The following is a 22,961-nucleotide window of genomic DNA, read 5'->3' on the forward strand; positions in this document are numbered from 1 at the left end:
GAGCTGAACGCTCTCACATCTCATGGTGTTATGGACCCACCAAAACCTGCCTCCAATGTTAGTGTAGTCCCAGATCTGAATGGCTGTGGAATGATTCCACATTGACCCTCCGAGGGTAATCAGCCACTGAGATTTAATATTCAGGCTACCTCCAGCATTCACTCAGCTCTCACTCCGTGCTAACCCACCATCCAGAGAGACGGGGCAAACATGGCTTTCACTGAAAGGTCTCAGGCTGAGGGGCGACCTGATAGACTTTTACAAAATGGTGAGAAGGATTGACAGAATGGAGAGTCCGTCTCTGCCCTCGGGTAGAAGTGACAATGACTACGGGGTCATACTTTGAAGGTAAAAGGAGAATAGTTGAAAAGAGATGTCAGAGGCAGGTATTTTTACACAGAGGGGAAAGACAGCAACAGCATTTAAACGGGCATCATCACTGAGAGGTGAACAGGCCGGGAATACAGGGACATGGATGGTGGGGACACAACACAGTTCTAATCTTGAAAGGCATCATGTGACAGTGCAGTGTTGGTGACCTGTACAATGTTTTGGTCTGCATCACACTATCGATCAGTATTACTCCTGCCACTGGCCAGGGTCAGAGACCCCATTTAACGGGGAGAATCCCACCATTTCCCAGTACACACCCATGCGTCTTCAAATTATACACCCCGCATCCCACAGTGTTATATCCCCATCTCACAGTGTTATATCCCCATCTCACAGTGTCATATCCCCATCTCACAGTGTTATATCCCCATCCCACAGTGTTATATCCCCATCCCACAGTGTTATATCCCCATCTCACAGTGTCATATCCCCATCCCACAGTGTTATATCCCCATCTCACAGTGTCATATCCCCATCCCACAGTGTCATATCCCCATCCCACAGTGTTATATCCCCATCTCACAGTGTTATATCCCCATCCCACAGTGTTATATCCCCATCTCACAGTGTCATATCCCCATCCCACAGTGTCATATCCCCATCCCACAGTGTTATATCCCCATCTCACAGTGTTATATCCCCATCCCACAGTGTTATATCCCCATCCCACAGTGTCATATCCCCATCCCAGTGTTATATCCCCATCCCACAGTGTTATATCCCCATCCCACAGTGTTATATCCCCATCTCACAGTGTTATATCCCCATCCCACAGTGTCATATCCCCATCTCACAGTGTTATATCCTCATCTCACAGTGTTATACCCCATCCCACAGTGTTATATCCCCATCCCACAGTGTTATATCCCCATCCCACAGTGTTATATCCCCATCTCACAGTGTCATATCCCCATCCCACAGTGTTATATCCCCATCCCACAGTGTCATATCCCCATCCCACAGTGTTATATCCCCATCCCACAGTGTTATATCCCCATCCCACAGTGTTATATCCCCATCCCACAGTGTTATATCCCCATCCCACAGTGTTATATCCCCATCTCACAGTGTCATATCCCCATCTCACAGTGTCATATCCCCATCCCACAGTGTTATATCCCCATCCCACAGTGTTATATCCCCATCCCACAGTGTTATATCCCCATCTCACAGTGTTATATCCCCATCCCACAGTGTCATATCCCCATCCCATAGTGTTATATCCCCATCCCACAGTGTTATATCCCCATCCCACAGTGTTATATCCCCATCCCACAGTGTTATATCCCCATCTCACAGTGTCATATCCCCATCCCACAGTGTTATATCCCCATCCCACAGTGTTATATCCCCATCCCACAGTGTTATATCCCCATCCCACAGTGTTATATCCCCATCCCACAGTGTTATATCCCCATCCCACAGTGTCATATCCCCATCCCAGTGTTATATCCCCATCCCACAGTGTTATATCCCCATCCCACAGTGTTATATCCCCATCTCACAGTGTTATATCCCCATCCCACAGTGTTATATCCCCATCCCACAGTGTTATATCCCCATCCCACAGTGTTATATCCCCATCCCACAGTGTTATATCCCCATCCCACAGCGTTATATCCCCATCCCACAGTGTTATATCCCCATCTCACAGTGTCATATCACCATCTCACAGTGTTATATCCCCATCCCACAGTGTTATATCCCCATCTCACAGTGTTATATCCCCATCTCACAGTGTTATATCCCCATCTCACAGTGTTATATCCCCATCCCACAGTGTTATATCCCCATCCCACAGTGTTATATCCCCATCCCACAGTGTTATATCCCCATCTCACAGTGTTATATCCCCATCCCACAGTGTTATATCCCCATCCCACAGTGTCATATCCCCATCTCACAGTGTTATATCCCCATCCCACAGTGTTATATCCCCATCCCACAGTGTTATATCCCCATCTCACAGTGTCATATCCCCATCCCACAGTGTTATATCCCCATCCCACAGTGTTATATCCCCATCCCACAGTGTTATATCCCCATCCCACAGTGTTATATCCCCATCCCACAGTGTTATATCCCCATCCCACAGTGTTATATCCCCATCTCACAGTGTCATATCCCCATCCCACAGTGTCATATCCCCATCTCACAGTGTTATATCCCCATCCCACAGTGTTATATCCCCATCTCACAGTGTCATATCCCCATCCCACAGTGTTATATCCCCATCCCACAGTGTTATATCCCCATCTCACAGTGTTATATCCCCATCCCAGTGTTATATCCCCATCCCACAGTGTTATATCCCCATCCCACAGTGTTATATCCCCATCCCACAGTGTTATATCGACATCCCACAGTGTTATATCCCCATCCCACAGTGTTATATCCCCATCTCACAGTGTTATATCCCCATCCCAGTGTTATATCCCCATCCCACAGTGTTATATCCCCATCTCACAGTGTTATATCCCCATCTCACAGTGTTATATCCCCATCCCACAGTGTTATATCCCCATCTCACAGTGTTATATCCCCATCTCACAGTGTTATATCCCCATCCCATAGTGTTATATCCCCATCCCACAGTGTTATATCCCCATCCCACAGTGTCATATCCCCATCCCACAGTGTTATATCCCCATCCCACAGTGTTATATCCCCATCTCACAGTGTTATATCCCCATCCCACAGTGTTATATCCCCATCTCACAGTGTTATATCCCCATCTCACAGTGTTATATCCCCATCCCATAGTGTTATATCCCCATCCCACAGTGTTATATCCCCATCCCACAGTGTTATATCCCCATCCCACAGTGTCATATCCCCATCTCACAGTGTTATATCCCCATCCCATAGTGTTATATCCCCATCCCACAGTGTTATATCCCCATCTCACAGTGTTATATCCCCATCTCACAGTGTTATATCCCCATCTCACAGTGTCATATCCCCATCCCACAGTGTTATATCCCCATCTCACAGTGTTATATCCCCATCTCACAGTGTTATATCCCCATCCCATAGTGTTATATCCCCATCCCACAGTGTTATATCCCCATCCCACAGTGTTATATCCCCATCCCACAGTGTCATATCCCCATCTCACAGTGTTATATCCCCATCCCACAGTGTTATATCCCCATCCCACAGTGTTATATCCCCATCCCACAGTGTTATATCCCCATCCCACAGTGTCATATCCCCATCTCACAGTGTTATATCCCCATCCCACAGTGTTATATCCCCATCCCACAGTGTTATATCCCCATCCCACAGTGTTATATCCCCATCTCACAGTGTTATATCCCCATCCCATAGTGTTATATCCCCATCTCACAGTGTTATATCCCCATCCCATAGTGTTATATCCCCATCCCACAGTGTTATATCCCCATCCCACAGTGTTATATCCCCATCCCACAGTGTTATATCCCCATCCCACAGCCCCTGACACCCCCCCCCATCCCTGACTCCCCATCACCAATCCAAACTGTGCCCCCCAAGCTGAATTGCCAGCGGTGTTACTGACACATTTGTGATGGGTATCAGTGTAGATGCAGTTGGGCCTGTTTCCATGGATACAGGTCCTGTTGCGGTTAATGCTGGAGAAGTGGACCTGTCACCTTGCCAGCAGGGTATCGGTGAAGGGTGCTTACCCTTTTCCCGCTCCCTCTGTCCCCCATCCCCAGGGAGAAGGGCCTGTGTCCATGATCACTCACTGTCATCACAGTCGCTGTCCTCCAGGCAGAAACTGGCCTTGTGTCCCTCTGCCACCTTGCTGCCGTTCAATGTCAGGATGTCATAGTGGGTGAAAATGTCCATGCTGTGGTAGTGTCTGTGGGAGAGACACAGGAGCTTAGACATGCCAACAACACACACACCGCCCTGGCTAACTACACACACACCGCCCCGGCTAACTACACACACACCGCCCCGGCTAACTACACACACACTGCACCCCGGCTAACTACACACACACCGCCCCGGCTAACTACACACACACACCGCCCCGGCTAACTACACACACACACCGCCCCGGCTAACTACACACACACCGCCCCGGCTAACTACACACACACCGCCCCGGCTAACTACACACACACCACACCCCGGCTAACTACACACACACCGCCCCGGCTAACTACACACACACCGCCCCGGCTAACTACACACACACCGCCCCGGCTAACTACACACACACCGCACCCTGGCTAACTACACACACACCATACCCCGGCTAACTACACACACACACCGCCCTGGCTAACTACACACACACCGCCCCGGCTAACTACACACACACCGCCCCGGCTAACTACACACACACACCGCCCTGGCTAACTACACACACACCGCCCCGGCTAACTACACACACACCGCCCCGGCTAACTACACACACACCGCCCCGGCTAACTACACACACACCGCACCCCGGCTAACTACACACACACCATACCCCGGCTAACTACACACACACACCGCCCCGGCTAACTACACACACACCGCCCCGGCTAACTACACACACACCTCCCCGGCTAACTACACACACACACACCGCCCCGGCTAATTACACACACACCACACCCCGGCTAACTACACACACACCACCCCGGCCAACTACACACACACCGCACCCCGGCTAACTACACACACACCACCCCGGCTAACAACGCACACACCACCCCGGCCAACTACACACACACCGCCCCGGCTAACTACACACACACACCGCCCTGGCTAACTACACACACACACCACCCCGGCTAACTACACACACACACCGCCCTGGCTAACTACACACACACACCACCCCGGCTAACTACACACACACACACCGCCCTGGCTAACTACACACACACCGCCCCGGCTAACTACACACACACACACCGCCCCGGCTAACTATACACACACCGCACCCTGGCTAACTACACACACATCGCCCCGGCTAACTACACACACACACCACACCCTGGCTAACTACACACACACACCGCCCTGGCTAACTACACACACACCGCCCCGGCTAACTACACACACGCCGCGCCCCGGCTAACTACATATACACACGCCGCGCCCCGGCTAACTTCACACACACCGCACCCTCGCGAACTACACACACACACTGCTCCCTGGCTAACTACACACACACTGTGCCCCGGCTAACTGCACACACACACCGCCCCGGCTAACTATACACACACCGCACCCTGGCTAACTACACACACATCGCCCCGGCTAACTACACACACACACTGCCCTGGGTAGCTACACACACACCGCCCCGGCTAACTACACACACACACTGCCCCGGCTAACTACACACACACACACCGCACCCTCGCTAACTACACACACATCGCCCCGGCTAACTAAACACACGCCGCACCGGCTAACTGGCTAACTACACACACACCGCGCCCTGGCTAACTACACACACACCGCGCCCCGGCTAACTACACACACACCGCGCCCCGGCTAACTACACACACACACCGCCCCGGCTAACTATACATGCATCGCCCCGGCTAACTACACACACACACCGCCCCGGCTAACTTCACACACACTGCTCCGGCTAACTACACACACACCGCCCCGGCTAACTACACACACACACCGCACAGGTAATTACACACAAACACACACACACCGCCCTGGCTAACTACACACACACGGTGCCCCGGCTAACTACACACACGCCGCACCCCGGCTAACTACACACACACCGCACCCTGGCTAACTACATACACACACCGCCCCCCGGCTAACTACATACACACACCGCCCCGGCTAACAACACACACACACCGCCCCGGCTAATTACACACACACACACCGCCCCGGCTAATTACACACACACAATGCCAGGGCTAACTACACACACACACCATGCCCCGGCTAATTACACACACACACCGCCCCGGCTAACTATACACATACGCACCGACCCAGCTAACTACACACCCACTGCACCCTGGCTAACTACAAACACACCACGCCCTGGCTAACTACACACACACCTCCCCGGCTAATTACACACACACAATGCCAGGGCTAACTACACACACACACCATGCCCCGGCTAACTACAAACACACCACGCCCTGGCTAACTACACACACACACTGCCCCGGCTAACTACACACACACCGCTCCCTGGCTAACTACACACACACTGCTCCCTGGCTAACTACACACACACCGCTCCCTGGCTAACTACACACACACCGCTCCCTGGCTAACTACACACACACTGCTCCCTGGCTAACTACACACAACCTGCTCCCCGGCTAACTACACACACACCGTCCCGGCTAACTACACACACACTGCTCCCCGGCTAACTACACACACACTGCTCCCTGGCTAACTACACACACACCGCTCCCTGGCTAACTACACACACACTGCTCCCTGGCTAACTACACACACGCCGCGCCCTGGCTAACTACACACACACACCGCCCTGGCTAACTACACACACACACCACCCCGGCTAACTACACACACACACCGCCCTGGCTAACTACACACACACACCGCCCCGGCTAACTACACACACACCGCCCCGGCTAACTACACACACACACACACACCGCCCTGGCTAACTACACACACACCGCCCCGGCTAATTACACACACGCCGCGCCCCGGCTAACTACACACACACACACCGCACCCCGGCGAACTACACACACACACTGCTCCCTGGCTAACTACACACACACTGTGCCCCGGCTAACTGCACACACACACCGACCCGGCTAACTATACACACACCGCGCCCTGGGTAGCTACACACACACCGCCCCGGCTAACTACACACACACACACTGCCCTGGGTGGCTACACACACACACACCACCCCGGCTAACTACACACACACACCGCACCGGCTAACTTCACACACACCGCTACCTGGCTAACTACACACACACCGCCCCGGCTAACTACACACACACACCGCACCGGCTAACTTCACACACACCGCTACCTGGCTAACTACACACACACACACCGCCCCGGCTAACTACACACACACACCACCCCGGCTAACTACACACACACACCGCCCTGGCTAACTACACACACACACCACCCCGGCTAACTACACACACACCCCGCCCTGGCTAACTACACACACACACCGCCCCGGCTAACTACACACACGCCGCGCCCCGGCTAACTACATATACACACGCCGCGCCCCGGCTAACTTCACACACACTGCTCCCTGGCTAACTACACAAACACTGTGCCCCGGCTAACTGCACACACACACCGCCCCGGCTAACTATACACACACACCGCCCTGGCTAACTACACACACACCGCCCCGGCTAACTACACACACACCGCCCCGGCTAACTATACACACACACCGCCCCGGCTAACTATACACACACACCGCCCTGGCTAACTACACTCACACCGCACCCTGGCTAACTACACACACACACCGCCCCGGCTAATTACACACACAAACACACCGCACCCTGGCTAACTACACACACATTGCCCCGGCTAACTACACACACGCCGCGCCCCGGCTAACTACACACACACACACCGCCTTGGCTAACTACACACACGCCGCGCTCCGGCTAACTACACACACACACCGCGCCTTGGCTAACTACACACACGCCGCGCCCCGGCTAACCACACACACACAAACACACCGCACCCTGGCTAACTACACACACATCGCCCCGGCTAACTACACACACACACCGCCTTGGGTAACTACACACACACACCGTGCCTTGGCTAACTACACACACGCCGCGCCCCGGCTAACTACACACACACACCGCCCTGGCTAACTACACACACACACCGCCCCGGCTAACTACACACACACACCGCCCTGGCTAACTACACACACACACCGTCCCGGCTAACTACACACACACACCGCGCCTTGGCTAACTACACACACACACCGCGCCTTGGCTAACTACACACACGCCGCGCCCCGGCTAACTACACACACACACTGCCCTGGGTAACTACACCCACACCGCGCCCTGGCTAACTACACACACAAACCACCCTGGCTAACTACACACACACACCGCGCCCTGGCTAACTACATACACACACCACCCCGGCTAACTACCTACACACACACACACACACACACCCCGCCCCGGCTAGCTACACACACACTGCCCCGGCTAACTACACACACACCGCCCCGGCTAACTACACACACACTGCCCTGGCTACCTACACACACACACACCGCCCTGGCTAACTACAAAAACGCCATGCCACGGCTAACTACACACACACCGCACCCTGGCTAACTACACACACACTGCCCCGGCTAACTACACACACTGCCCTGGCTACCTACACACACACACACCGCCCTGGCTAACTACAAAAACGCCATGCCACGGCTAACTACACACACACCGCGCCCGGCTAACTACACACACACCGCACCCTGGCTAACTACACACACACCGTGCCCGGCTAACTACACACACACCGCACCCTGGCTAACTACACACACACCGCCCTGGGTAACTACACACACACCGCCCCGGCTAACTACACACACACCGCACCCTGGCTAACTACACACACACCGCACCCTGGGTAACTACACACACACCGCCCTGGGTAACTACACACACACACCGCCCTGGCTAACTACACACACACCGCACCCTGGGTAACTACACACACACCGCCCCGGCTAACTACATACACACCGCCCCGGCTAACTACACACATACACACCGCCCCGGCTAACAACACACACGCCGCCCCGGCTAACTACACACACACACCGCCCCGGCTAACTACACACACACACACCGCCCCGGCTAACTACACACACACCGCTCTGCCTAACTATACACACACCACGCCCTGGCTAACTACACACACACACAGCGCCCCGGCTAACTACACACATACACACCGCCCCGGCTAACTACACACACACACACCGCCCCGGCTAACTACACACACACACCGCCCTGGCTAACTACACACACACACACCGCCCCGGCTAACTACACACACACACACCGCCCCGGCTAACTACACACACACCGCTCTGCCTAACTATACACACACCGCGCCCTGGCTAACTACACACACACACAGCGCCCTGGCTAACTACACACACACACACCGCCCCGGCTAACTACACACATACACACCGCCCCGGCTAACTACACACACACACCGCCCCGGCTAACTACACACACACACACCGCCCCGGCTAACTACACACACACACACCGCCCCGGCTAACTACACACACACCGCTCTGCCTAACTATACACACACCGCGCCCTGGCTAACTACACACACACACAGCGCCCTGGCTAACTACACACACACACAGCGCCCCGGCTAACTACACACACACACACCGCCCCGGCTAACTACACACACACCGCTCTGCCTAACTATACACACACCGCGCCCTGGCTAACTACACACACACACAGCGCCCTGGCTAACTACACACACACACAGCGCCCCGGCTAACTACACACACCGCACCCCGGCTAACTACACATACCGCACCCCGGCTAACTGCACACACACCGCACCCCAGCTAATTACACACACACACACCGCACCCTGGGTAACTACACACACAGCACTCCAGCTAACTACACACACCGCACCCCAGCTAACTACACACACCGCACCCTGGCTAACTACACACACCGCACCCTGGGTAACTACACACACAGCACTCCAGCTAACTACACACACCGCACCCCAGCTAACTACACACACCGCACCCCAGCTAACTACACACACCGCACCCTGGGTAACTACACACACAGCACTCCAGCTAACTACACACACCGCACCCCAGCTAACTACACACACCGCACCCCGGCTAACTGCACACACACCGCACCCCAGCTAATTACACACACACACACCGCACCCTGGGTAACTACACACACAGCACTCCAGCTAACTACACACACAGCACTCCAGCTAACTACACACACATCGTCCCAGATAACTACACACACACCGCTCCCTGGCTAACTACACACACACACACTGCGCCCCAGCTAACTACACACACACACACCGCCCCGGCTAACTACACACGCAGCGCCCCGGCTAACTACACACTCACTCCCAGTGGGTGACCCTCACTCCCAGTCCCTCTCCCAGTGGGTAACCCTCACTCCCAGTCCCTCTCCAAGTGGGTGACCCTTACTCTCAGTCACACTCCCAGTGTCTCTCCCAGTGGGTGACCCTCACTCCCAGTCCCTCTCCCACTGGGTGACCCTCATTCCCAGTCCCTCTCCCAGTGGGTGACTCTCACTCCCAGTCCCTCTCCCAGTGGGTGACCCTCACACCCAGTCACTCTCCCAGTGGGGGACCTCACTCCCAGTGGGTAACCCTAACACCTAGTGGTGACCCTCACCCCCAGTACCTCTCCCAGTGGGTGACCCTCACTCCCAGTCACTCTCCCAGTGGGTGACCCTCACTCCCAGTACTTCTCCCAGTGGGTGACCCTCACTCCCAGTCACTCTCCCAGTGGGTGACCCTCACTCCCAGTCACTCTCCCAGTGGAGGACCCTCACTCCCAGTGGGTAACCCTAACTCCTAGTGGGTGACCCTCACTCCCAGTACCTCTCCAAGTGGGTGACCCTCATTCCCAGTCCCTCTCCCAGTGGGTGACACTCACTCCCAGTCCCTCTCCCAGTGGGTGACCCTCACTCCCAGTCACTCTCCCAGTGGGTGACCCTTACTCTCAGTCACACTCCCAGTCCCTCGCCCAGTGGGTGACCCTTTCTCTCAGTCACACTCCCAGTGTCTCTCCCAGTGGGTGACCCTCACTCCCAGTCCCTCTCCCAGTGGGTGAACCTCATTCCCAGTCCCTCTCCCACTGGGTGACCCTCACTCCCAGTCCCTCTCCCAGTGGGTGACCCTCACTCCCAGTCACTCTCCCAGTGGGTGACCCTTACTCTCAGTCACACTCCCAGTCCCTCGCCCAGTGGGTGACCCTTTCTCTCAGTCACACTCCCAGTGTCTCTCCCAGTGGGTGACCCTCACTCCCAGTCCCTCTCCCACTGGGTGACCCTCACTCCCAGTCCCTCTCCCAGTGGATGACCCTGACTCCCAGTACCTCTCCCAGTGGGTGACCCTCACTCCCATTCACTCTCCCAGTGGGTGACCCTCACTCCCAGTCACTCTCCCAGTGGGTGACCCTCACTCCCAGTCACTCTCCCAGTGGGTGACCCTTACTCTCATTCACACTCCCAGTGTCTCGTCCAGTGGATGACCCTCACTCCCAGTCCCTCACCCAGTGGGTGACCGTCACTCCCAGTCACTCTCCCTGTGGGTGACCCTCACTCCCAGTCACTCTCCCAGTGGGTGACCCTCACTCCCAGTGGGTGACCCTCACTCCCAGTCCCTCTCCCAGTGGGTGACCCTCACTCCCAGTCCCTCTCCCAGTGGGTGACCCTCACTCCCAGTCACTCACCCAGTGGGTGACCCTCACTCCCAGTGGGTGACCCTCACTCCCAGTCACTCTCCCAGTGGGTGACCCTCATTCCCAGTGGGTGACCCTCACTCCCAGTCCCTCTCCCAGTGGGTGACCCTCACTCCCAGTCACTCTCCCAGTGGGTGACCCTCACTCCCAGTGGGTGACCCTCACTCCCAGTCCCTCTCCCAGTGGGTGACCCTCACTCCCAGTCCCTCTCCCAGTGGGTGACCCTTACTCTCAGTCACACTCCCAGTGTCTCTCCCAGTGGGTGACCCTCACTCCCAGTCACTCTCCCACTGGGTGACCCTCACTCCCAGTCACTCTCCCAGTGGGTGACCCTCACTCCCAGTGGGTAACCCTAACTCCTAGTGGGTGACCCTCACTCCCAGTCACTCTCCCAGTGGGTGACCCTCACTCCCAGTGGGTAACCCTAACTCCTAGTGGGTGACCCTCACTCCCAGTACCTCTCCCAGTGGGTGACCCTCACTCCCAGTCACTCTCCCAGTGGGTGACCCTCACTCCCAGTACCTCTCCCAGTGGGTGACCCTCACTCCCAGTCACTCTCCCAGTGGGGGACCCTCACTCCCAGAGGGTAACGCTAACTCCTAGTGGGAGACCCTCACTCCCAGTACCTCTCCCAGTGGGTGACCCTCATTCCCAGTCCCTCTCCCAGTGGGTGACCCTCACTCCCAGTCCCTCTCCCAGTGGGTGACCCTCACTCCCAGTCACTCTCCCAGTGGGTGACCCTTACTCTCAGTCACACTCCCAGTGTCTCGCCCAGTGGGGGACCCTCACTCCCAATACCTCTCCCAGTGGGTGTCACTCACTCCCAGTCACTCTCCCAGAGGGTAACCCTCACTCCCAGTCCCTCTCCTACTGGGTGACCCTCACTCCCAGTACCTCTCCCAGTGGGTGACCCTCACTCCCAGTCACTCTCCCAGTGGGTGACCCTCACTCCCAGTCACTGTCCCAGTGGGTGACCCTCATTCCCAGTCACTCTCCCAGTGGGTGACCCTCACTCCCAGTCCCTCTCCCAGTGGGTGACCCTCATTCCCAGTGGGTAACCCTAACTCCTAGTGGGTGACCCTCACTCCCAGTCACTCTCCCAGTGGGTGACCCTCACTCCCAGTCCCTCTCCCAGTGGGTGACCCTCATTCCCAGTCACTCTCCCAGTGGGTGACCCTCACTCCCAGTCCCTCTCCCAGTGGGTGACCCTCACTCCCAGTCACTCTCCCAGTGGGTAACCCTTACTCTCAGTCACACTCCCAGTGTCTCGCCCAGTGGGTGACCCTCACTCCCAGTCACTCTCCCAGTGGGTGACCCTCACTCCCAGTCCCTCTCCCAGTGGGTGACCCTCACTCCCAGTCACTGTCCCAGTGGGTGACCCTCATTCCCAGTCACTCTCCCAGTGGGTGACCCTCACTCCCAGTCCCTCTCCCAGTGGGTGACCCTCATTCCCAGTCACTCTCCCAGTGGGTGAACCTCATTCCCAGTCCCTCGCCCAGTGGGTGATCCTCACTCCCAGTCACTCTCCCAGTGGGTGATCCTTACTCTCAGTCTCACTCCCAGTGTCTCGCCCAGTGGGTGACCCTCACTCCCAGTACCTCTCCCAATGGGTGTCCCTCGCTCCCAGTCACTCTCCCAGTGGGTGACCCTCACTCCCAGTCACTCTCCCAGTGGGTGTCCCTCACTCCCAGTCACTCTCCCACTGGGTGACCCTCACTCCCAGTCACTCTCCCAGTGGGTGACCCTCACTCCCAGTCACTCTCCCACTGGGTGACCCTCACTCCCAGTGGGTAACCCTCACTCCCAGTGGGTGTCCGTCACTCCCAGTCCCTCTCCCAGTGGGTGACCCTCACTCCCAGTCCCTCTCCCAGTGGGTGACCCTCACTCCCAGTCACTCTCCCAGTGGGGGACCCTCACTCCCAGTGGGTGTCCCTCACTCCCAGTCCCTCTCCCAGTGGGTGACCCTCACTCCCAGTCACTCCCACAGTGGGTGACCCTTACACTCAGTCACACTCCCAGTGTCTCTCCCAGTGGGTGACCCTCACTACTAGTGGGTAACCCTCACTCCCCGTCACTCTCCCAGTGGGTGACCCTCATTCCCAGTCCCTCTCCCAGTGGGTGACCCTCACTCCCAGTCCCTCTCCCAGTGGGTGACCCTCACTCCCAGTCACTCTCCCAGTGGGGGACCCTCACTCCCAGTGGGTAACCCTAACTCCTAGTGGGTGACCCTCACTCCCAGTACCTCTCCCAGTGGGTGACCCTCACTCCCAGTCACTCTCCCAGTGGGTGACCCTCACTCCCAGTACCTCTCCCAGTGGGTGACCCTCACTCCCAGTCACTCTCCCAGTGGGGGACCCTCACTCCCAGTGGGTAACGCTAACTCCTAGTGGGTGACCCTCACTCCCAGTACCTCTCCCAGTGGGTGACCCTCATTCCCAGCCCCTCTCCCAGTGGGTAACCCTCACTCCCAGTCCCTCTCCCAGTGGGTGACCCTCACTCCCAGTCACTCTCCCAGTGGGTGACCCTTACTCTCAGTCACACACCCAGTGTCTCGCCCAGTGGGGGACCCTCACTCCCAGTACCTCTCCCAGTGGGTGTCCCTCACTCCCAGTCACTCTCCCAGAGGGTGACCCTCACTCCCAGTCCCTCTCCCAGTGGGTGACCCTCATTCCCAGTGGGTAACCCTAACTCCTAGTGGGTGACCCTCACTCCCAGTCACTCTCCCAGTGGGTAACCCTAACTCCTAGTGGGTGACCCTCACTCCCAGTCACTCTCCAAGTGGGTGACCCTCACTCCCAGTCACTGTCCCAGTGGGTGACCCTCATTCCCAGTCACTCTCCCAGTGGGTGACCCTCACTCCCAGTCCCTCTCCCAGTGGGTGACCCTCATTCCCAGTCACTCTCCCAGTGGGTGACCCTCATTCCCAGTCCCTCTCCCAGTGGGTGACCCTCACTCCCAGTACCTCACCCAGTGGGTGTCCCTCGCTCCCAGTCACTCTCCCAGTGGGTGACCCTCACTCTCAGTCACTCTCCCAGTGGGTGACCCTTACTCTCAGTCACACTCCCAGTGTCTCGCCCAGTGGGTGACCCTCACTCCCAGTACCTCTCCCAGTGGGTGTCCCTCACTCCCAGTCACTCTCCCAGTGGATGACCCTCACTCCCAGTCACTCTCCCAGTGGGTAACCCTTACTCTCAGTCACACTCCCAGTGTCTCGCCCAGTGGGTGACCCTCACTCCCAGTCACTCTCCCAGTGGGTGTCCCTCACTCCCAGTCACTCTCCCACTGGGTGACCCTCACTCCCAGTCACTGTCCCAGTGGGTGACCCTCACTCCCAGTCACTCTCTCAGTGGGGGACCCTCACTCCCAGTGGGTGACCCTCACTCCCAGTGGGTGACCATCACTCCCAGTCACTCTCCCAGTGGGTGACCCTCACACCCAGTCACTCTCCCAGTGGGGGACCCTCACTCCCAGTGGGTGACCCTCACTCCCAGTCACTCCCCCAGTGGGTGACCCTTACACTCAGTCACACTCCCAGTGTCTCTCCGAGTGGGTGGCCCTCACTCCTAGTGGATAACCCTCACTCCCAGTGTGTGACCCTCACTCCCAGTGGGTGACCCTCACTCCCAGTCACTCCCCCAGTGGGTGACCCTTACACTCAGTCACACTCCCAGTACCTCTCCCAGTGCGTGACCCTCACTCCTAGTGGGTAACCCTCACTCCCAGTGGGTGACCCTCATTCCCAGTCACTCTCCCAGTGGGTGACCCTCACTCCAAGTGTCTCTCCCAGTGGGTGACCCTCACTCCCAGTCACTCTCCCAGTGGGTGACCCTCACTCCCAGTCCCTCTCCCAGTGGGTGACCCTCACTCCCAGTCCCTCTCCCAGTGGATGACCCTCACTCCCAGTACGTCTCCCAGTGGGTGACCCTCACTCCCAGTCACTCTCCCAGTGGGTGACCCTCACTCCCAGTGGGTGACCCTCATTCCCAGTCACTCTCCCAGTGGGTGACCCTCACTCCAAGTGTCTCTCCCAGTGGGTGACCCTCACTCCCAGTCACTCTCCCAGTGGGTGACCCACACTCCCAGTCCCTCTCCCAGTGGGTGACCCTCACTCCCAGTCCCTCTCCCAGTGGATGACCCTCACTCCCAGTACATCTCCCAGTGGGTGACCCTCACTCCCAGTCACTCTCCCAGTGGGTGACCCTCACTCCCTGTGGGTGACCCTCACTCCCAGTCACTCTCCCAGTGGGTGAAACTTACTCTCAGTCACTCTCCCAGTGGGTGACCCTCACTCCCAGTGGGTGACCCTCACACCCAGTCACTCTCCCAGTGGGGGACCCTCACTCCCAGTGGGTGACCCTCACTCCCAGTCACTCCCCCAGTGGGTGACCCTTACACTCAGTCACACTCCCAGTGTCTCTCCGAGTGGGTGGCCCTCACTCCTAGTGGGTAACCCTCACTCCCAGTGTGTGACCCTCACTCCCAGTGGGTGACCCTCACTCCCAGTCACTCCCCCAGTGGGTGACCCTTACACTCAGTCACACTCCCAGTACCTCTCCCAGTGCGTGACCCTCACTCCTAGTGGGTAACCCTCACTCCCAGTGGGTGACCCTCATTCCCAGTCACTCTCCCAGTGGGTGACCCTCACTCCAAGTGTCTCTCCCAGTGGGTGACCCTCACTCCCAGTCACTCTCCCAGTGGGTGACCCTCACTCCCAGTCCCTCTCCCAGTGGGTGACCCTCACTCCCAGTCCCTCTCCCAGTGGATGACCCTCACTCCCAGTACGTCTCCCAGTGGGTGACCCTCACTCCCAGTCACTCCCCCAGTGTGTGACCCTCACTCCCAGTGGGTGACCCTCATTCCCAGTCACTCTCCCAGTGGGTGACCCTCACTCCAAGTGTCTCTCCCAGTGGGTGACCCTCACTCCCAGTCACTCTCCCAGTGGGTGACCCACACTCCCAGTCCCTCTCCCAGTGGGTGACCCTCACTCCCAGTCCCTCTCCCAGTGGATGACCCTCACTCCCAGTACATCTCCCAGTGGGTGACCCTCACTCCCAGTCACTCTCCCAGTGGGTGACCCTCACTCCCTGTGGGTGACCCTCACTCCCAGTCACTCTCCCAGTGGGTGAAACTTACTCTCAGTCACTCTCCCAGTGGGTGACCCTCACTCCCAGTGGGTGACCCTCACTCCCAGTCACTCTCCCAGTGGGTGACCCACACTCCCAGTGGGTGACCCTCACTCCCAGTCCCTCTCCCAGTGGGTGACCCTCACTCCCAGTGGGTGACCCTCACTCCCAGTCCCTCTCCCATTGGGTGACTCTCACTCCCAGTCCCTCTCCCACTGGGTGACCCTCACTCCCAGTCACTCTCCCAGTGGGTGACCCTCACTCCCAGTGGGTAACCCTAACTCCTAGTGTGTGACCCTCACTCCCAGTCACTCTACCAGTGGGTGACCCTCACTCCCAGTCCCTCTCCCAGTGGGTGACCCTCACTCCCAGTCCCTCTCCCAGTGGGTGACCCTCACTCCCAGTCCCTCTCCCAGTGGGTGACCCTCACTCCCAGTCCCTCTCCCAGTGGGTGACCCTCACTCCCAGTCACTCTCCCAGTGGGTGACCCTTACTCTCAGTCACACACCCAGTGTCTCGCCCAGTGGGGGACCCTCACTCCCAGTACCTCTCCCAGTGGGTGTCCCTCACTCCCAGTCACTCTCCCAGAGGGTGACCCTCACTCCCAGTCCCTCTCCCAGTGGGTGACCCTCATTCCCAGTGGGTAACCCTAACTCCTAGTGGGTGACCCTCACTCCCAGTCACTCTCCCAGTGGGTAACCCTAACTCCTAGTGGGTGACCCTCACTCCCAGTCACTCTCCAAGTGGGTGACCCTCACTCCCAGTCACTGTCCCAGTGGGTGACCCTCATTCCCAGTCACTCTCCCAGTGGGTGACCCTCACTCCCAGTCCCTCTCCCAGTGGGTGACCCTCATTCCCAGTCACTCTCCCAGTGGGTGACCCTCATTCCCAGTCCCTCTCCCAGTGGGTGACCCTCACTCCCAGTACCTCACCCAGTGGGTGTCCCTCGCTCCCAGTCACTCTCCCAGTGGGTGACCCTCACTCTCAGTCACTCTCCCAGTGGGTGACCCTTACTCTCAGTCACACTCCCAGTGTCTCGCCCAGTGGGTGACCCTCACTCCCAGTACCTCTCCCAGTGGGTGTCCCTCACTCCCAGTCACTCTCCCAGTGGATGACCCTCACTCCCAGTCACTCTCCCAGTGGGTAACCCTTACTCTCAGTCACACTCCCAGTGTCTCGCCCAGTGGGTGACCCTCACTCCCAGTCACTCTCCCAGTGGGTGTCCCTCACTCCCAGTCACTCTCCCACTGGGTGACCCTCACTCCCAGTCACTGTCCCAGTGGGTGACCCTCACTCCCAGTCACTCTCTCAGTGGGGGACCCTCACTCCCAGTGGGTGACCCTCACTCCCAGTGGGTGACCATCACTCCCAGTCACTCTCCCAGTGGGTGACCCTCACACCCAGTCACTCTCCCAGTGGGGGACCCTCACTCCCAGTGGGTGACCCTCACTCCCAGTCACTCCCCCAGTGGGTGACCCTTACACTCAGTCACACTCCCAGTGTCTCTCCGAGTGGGTGGCCCTCACTCCTAGTGGGTAACCCTCACTCCCAGTGTGTGACCCTCACTCCCAGTGGGTGACCCTCACTCCCAGTCACTCCCCCAGTGGGTGACCCTTACACTCAGTCACACTCCCAGTACCTCTCCCAGTGCGTGACCCTCACTCCTAGTGGGTAACCCTCACTCCCAGTGGGTGACCCTCATTCCCAGTCACTCTCCCAGTGGGTGACCCTCACTCCAAGTGTCTCTCCCAGTGGGTGACCCTCACTCCCAGTCACTCTCCCAGTGGGTGACCCTCACTCCCAGTCCCTCTCCCAGTGGGTGACCCTCACTCCCAGTCCCTCTCCCAGTGGATGACCATCACTCGCAGTACGTCTCCCAGTGGGTGACCCTCACTCCCAGTCACTCTCCCAGTGGGTGACCCTCACTCCCAGTGGGTGACCCTCATTCCCAGTCACTCTCCCAGTGGGTGACCCTCACTCCAAGTGTCTCTCCCAGTGGGTGACCCTCACTCCCAGTCACTCTCCCAGTGGGTGACCCACACTCCCAGTCCCTCTCCCAGTGGGTGACCCTCACTCCCAGTCCCTCTCCCAGTGGATGACCCTCACTCCCAGTACATCTCCCAGTGGGTGACCCTCACTCCCAGTCACTCTCCCAGTGGGTGACCCTCACTCCCTGTGGGTGACCCTCACTCCCAGTCACTCTCCCAGTGGGTGAAACTTACTCTCAGTCACTCTCCCAGTGGGTGACCCTCACTCCCAGTGGGTGACCCTCACACCCAGTCACTCTCCCAGTGGGGGACCCTCACTCCCAGTGGGTGACCCTCACTCCCAGTCACTCCCCCAGTGGGTGACCCTTACACTCAGTCACACTCCCAGTGTCTCTCCGAGTGGGTGGCCCTCACTCCTAGTGGGTAACCCTCACTCCCAGTGTGTGACCCTCACTCCCAGTGGGTGACCCTCACTCCCAGTCACTCCCCCAGTGGGTGACCCTTACACTCAGTCACACTCCCAGTACCTCTCCCAGTGCGTGACCCTCACTCCTAGTGGGTAACCCTCACTCCCAGTGGGTGACCCTCATTCCCAGTCACTCTCCCAGTGGGTGACCCTCACTCCAAGTGTCTCTCCCAGTGGGTGACCCTCACTCCCAGTCACTCTCCCAGTGGGTGACCCTCACTCCCAGTCCCTCTCCCAGTGGGTGACCCTCACTCCCAGTCCCTCTCCCAGTGGATGACCCTCACTCCCAGTACGTCTCCCAGTGGGTGACCCTCACTCCCAGTCACTCCCCCAGTGGGTGACCCTCACTCCCAGTGGGTGACCCTCATTCCCAGTCACTCTCCCAGTGGGTGACCCTCACTCCAAGTGTCTCTCCCAGTGGGTGACCCTCACTCCCAGTCACTCTCCCAGTGGGTGACCCACACTCCCAGTCCCTCTCCCAGTGGGTGACCCTCACTCCCAGTCCCTCTCCCAGTGGATGACCCTCACTCCCAGTACATCTCCCAGTGGGTGACCCTCACTCCCAGTCACTCTCCCAGTGGGTGACCCTCACTCCCTGTGGGTGACCCTCACTCCCAGTCACTCTCCCAGTGGGTGAAACTTACTCTCAGTCACTCTCCCAGTGGGTGACCCTCACTCCCAGTGGGTGACCCTCACTCCCAGTCACTCTCCCAGTGGGTGACCCACACTCCCAGTGGGTGACCCTCACTCCCAGTCCCTCTCCCAGTGGGTGACCCTCACTCCCAGTGGGTGACCCTCACTCCCAGTCCCTCTCCCATTGGGTGACCCTCACTCCCAGTCCCTCTCCCACTGGGTGACCCTCACTCCCAGTCACTCTCCCAGTGGGTGACCCTCACTCCCAGTGGGTAACCCTAACTCCTAGTGTGTGACCCTCACTCCCAGTCACTCTACCAGTGGGTGACCCTCACTCCCAGTCCCTCTCCCAGTGGGTGACCCTCACTCCCAGTCCCTCTCCCAGTGGGTGACCCTCACTCCCAGTCCCTCTCCCAGTGGGTGACCCTCACTCCCAGTCACTCTCCCAGTGGGGGACCCTGACTCCCAGTGGGTATCCCTAACTCCTATTGGGTGACCCTCACTCCCAGTACCTCTCCCAGTGGGTGACCCTCACTCCCAGTCACTCTCCCAGTGGTGGACCCTCACTCCCAGCGGGTAACCTTAACTCCTAGTGGGTGATCCTCACTCTCAGTCACTCTCCCAGTGGGTGACCCTCATTCCCAGTCCCTCTCCCAGTGGGTGACCCTCATTCCCAGTCACTCTCCCAGTGGGTGACCCTCACTCCCAGTCCCTCTCCCAGTGGGTGACCCTCACTCCCAGTCCCTCTCCCAGTGGGTGACCCTTACTCTCAGTCACACTCCCAGTGGGTGACCCTCACTCCCAGTATCTCTCCCAGTGGGTGACCCTCACTCCCAGTCACTCTCCCAGTGGGTGACCCTTACTCTCAGTCACACTCCCAGTGTCTCACCTAGTGGGTGACCCTCACTCCCAGTACCTCTCCCAGTGGGTGTCCCTCACTCCCAGTCACTCTTCCAGTGGATGACCCTCACTCCCATTCACTCTCCCAGTGGGTGACCCTCACTCCCAGTCACTCTCCCAGTGGGTGATCCTTACTCTCAGTCACACTCCCAGTGTCTCGCCCAGTGGGTGACCATCACTCCCAGTCACTCTCCCAGTGGGTGTCCCTCACTCCCAGTCACTCTCCCACTGGGTGACCCTCACTCCCAGTCACTCTCCCAGTGGGTGACCCTCACTCCCAGTCACTCTCCCAGTGGGTGACCCTCACTCCCAGTGGGTAACCCTCACTCCCAGTGGGTGACCCTCACTCCCAGTCCCTCTCCCAGTGGGTGACCCTCACTCCCAGTCCCTCTCCCAGTGGGTGACCCTCACTCCCAGTCACTCTCCCAGTGGGGGACCCTCACTCCCAGTGGGTGACCCTCACTCCCAGTCACTCCCCCAGTGGGTGACCCTTACTCTCAGTCACACCCTCAGTGTCTCTCCCAGTGGTTGACCCTCACTCCCAGTCACTCTCCCAGTGGGGGACCCTCACTCCCAGTACTTCTCCCAGTGGGTGACCCTCACTCCCAGTCACTCTCCCAGTGGGTGACCCTCACTCCCAGTCACTCTCCCAGTGGGGGACCCTCACTCCCAGTGGGTAACCCTAACTCCTAGTGGGTGACCCTCACTCCCAGTACCTCTCCAAGTGGGTGACCCTCATTCCCAGTCCCTCTCCCAGTGGGTGACACTCACTCCCAGTCCCTCTCCCAGTGGGTGACCCTCACTCCCAGTCACTCTCCCAGTGGGTGACCCTTACTCTCAGTCACACTCCCAGTCCCTCGCCCAGTGGGTGACCCTTTCTCTCAGTCACACTCCCAGTGTCTCTCCCAGTGGGTGACCCTCACTCCCAGTCCCTCTCCCAGTGGGTGAACCTCATTCCCAGTCCCTCTCCCACTGGGTGACCCTCACTCCCAGTCCCTCTCCCAGTGGGTGACCCTCACTCCCAGTCACTCTCCCAGTGGGTGACCCTTACTCTCAGTCACACTCCCAGTCCCTCGCCCAGTGGGTGACCCTTTCTCTCAGTCACAGTCCCAGTGTCTCTCCCAGTGGGTGACCCTCACTCCCAGTCCCTCTCCCACTGGGTGACCCTCACTCCCAGTCCCTCTCCCAGTGGATGACCCTGACTCCCAGTACCTCTCCCAGTGGGTGACCCTCACTCCCAGTTACTCTCCCAGTGGGTGACCCTCACTCCCAGTCACTCTCCCAGTGGGTGACCCTCACTCCCAGTCACTCTCCCAGTGGGTGACCCTTACTCTCATTCACACTCCCAGTGTCTCGTCCAGTGGATGACCCTCACTCCCAGTCCCTCTCCCAGTGGGTGACCGTCACTCCCAGTCACTCTCCCAGTGGGTGACCCTCACTCCCAGTCACTCTCCCAGTGGGTGACCCTCACTCCCAGTGGGTGACCCTCACTCCCAGTCCCTCTCCCAGTGGGTGACCCTCACTCCCAGTCCCTCTCCCAGTGGGTGACCCTCACTCCCAGTCACTCACCCAGTGGGTGACCCTCACTCCCAGTGGGTGACCCTCACTCCCAGTCACTCTCCCAGTGGGTGACCCTCATTCCCAGTGGGTGACCCTCACTCCCAGTCCCTCTCCCAGTGGGTGACCCTCACTCCCAGTCACTCTCCCAGTGGGTGACCCTCACTCCCAGTGGGTGACCCTCACTCCCAGTCCCTCTCCCAGTGGGTGACCCTCACTCCCAGTCCCTCTCCCAGTGGGTGACCCTTACTCTCAGTCACACTCCCAGTGTCTCTCCCAGTGGGTGACCCTCACTCCCAGTCACTCTCCCACTGGGTGACCCTCACTCCCAGTCACTCTCCCAGTGGGTGACCCTCACTCCCAGTGGGTAACCCTAACTCCTAGTGGGTGAC

The 22,961-nt window shown here is 58.2% G+C and overlaps 1 protein-coding gene across 1 annotated transcript in view; it reads right to left on the reverse strand.

The window, feature by feature from the left end:
* The window catches only part of LOC122547312 (lysyl oxidase homolog 3B-like), a 299,290-nt gene that overhangs the window by 13,590 nt on the left and 262,739 nt on the right, over positions 1-22,961 (reverse strand). The window contains exon 8 of the mRNA XM_087992038.1: positions 4,125-4,240. Within this exon, the coding sequence (XP_087848164.1) occupies positions 4,125-4,240 (116 nt within the window). The remainder of the gene's footprint in view (positions 1-4,124; positions 4,241-22,961) is intronic.

Source organism: Chiloscyllium plagiosum, unplaced genomic scaffold, assembly GCF_037043375.1.
Source record: "Chiloscyllium plagiosum isolate Xiang-an unplaced genomic scaffold, Cpla_swu_hap1 HiC_scaffold_1, whole genome shotgun sequence".
NCBI lineage: Eukaryota > Metazoa > Chordata > Chondrichthyes > Orectolobiformes > Hemiscylliidae > Chiloscyllium > Chiloscyllium plagiosum.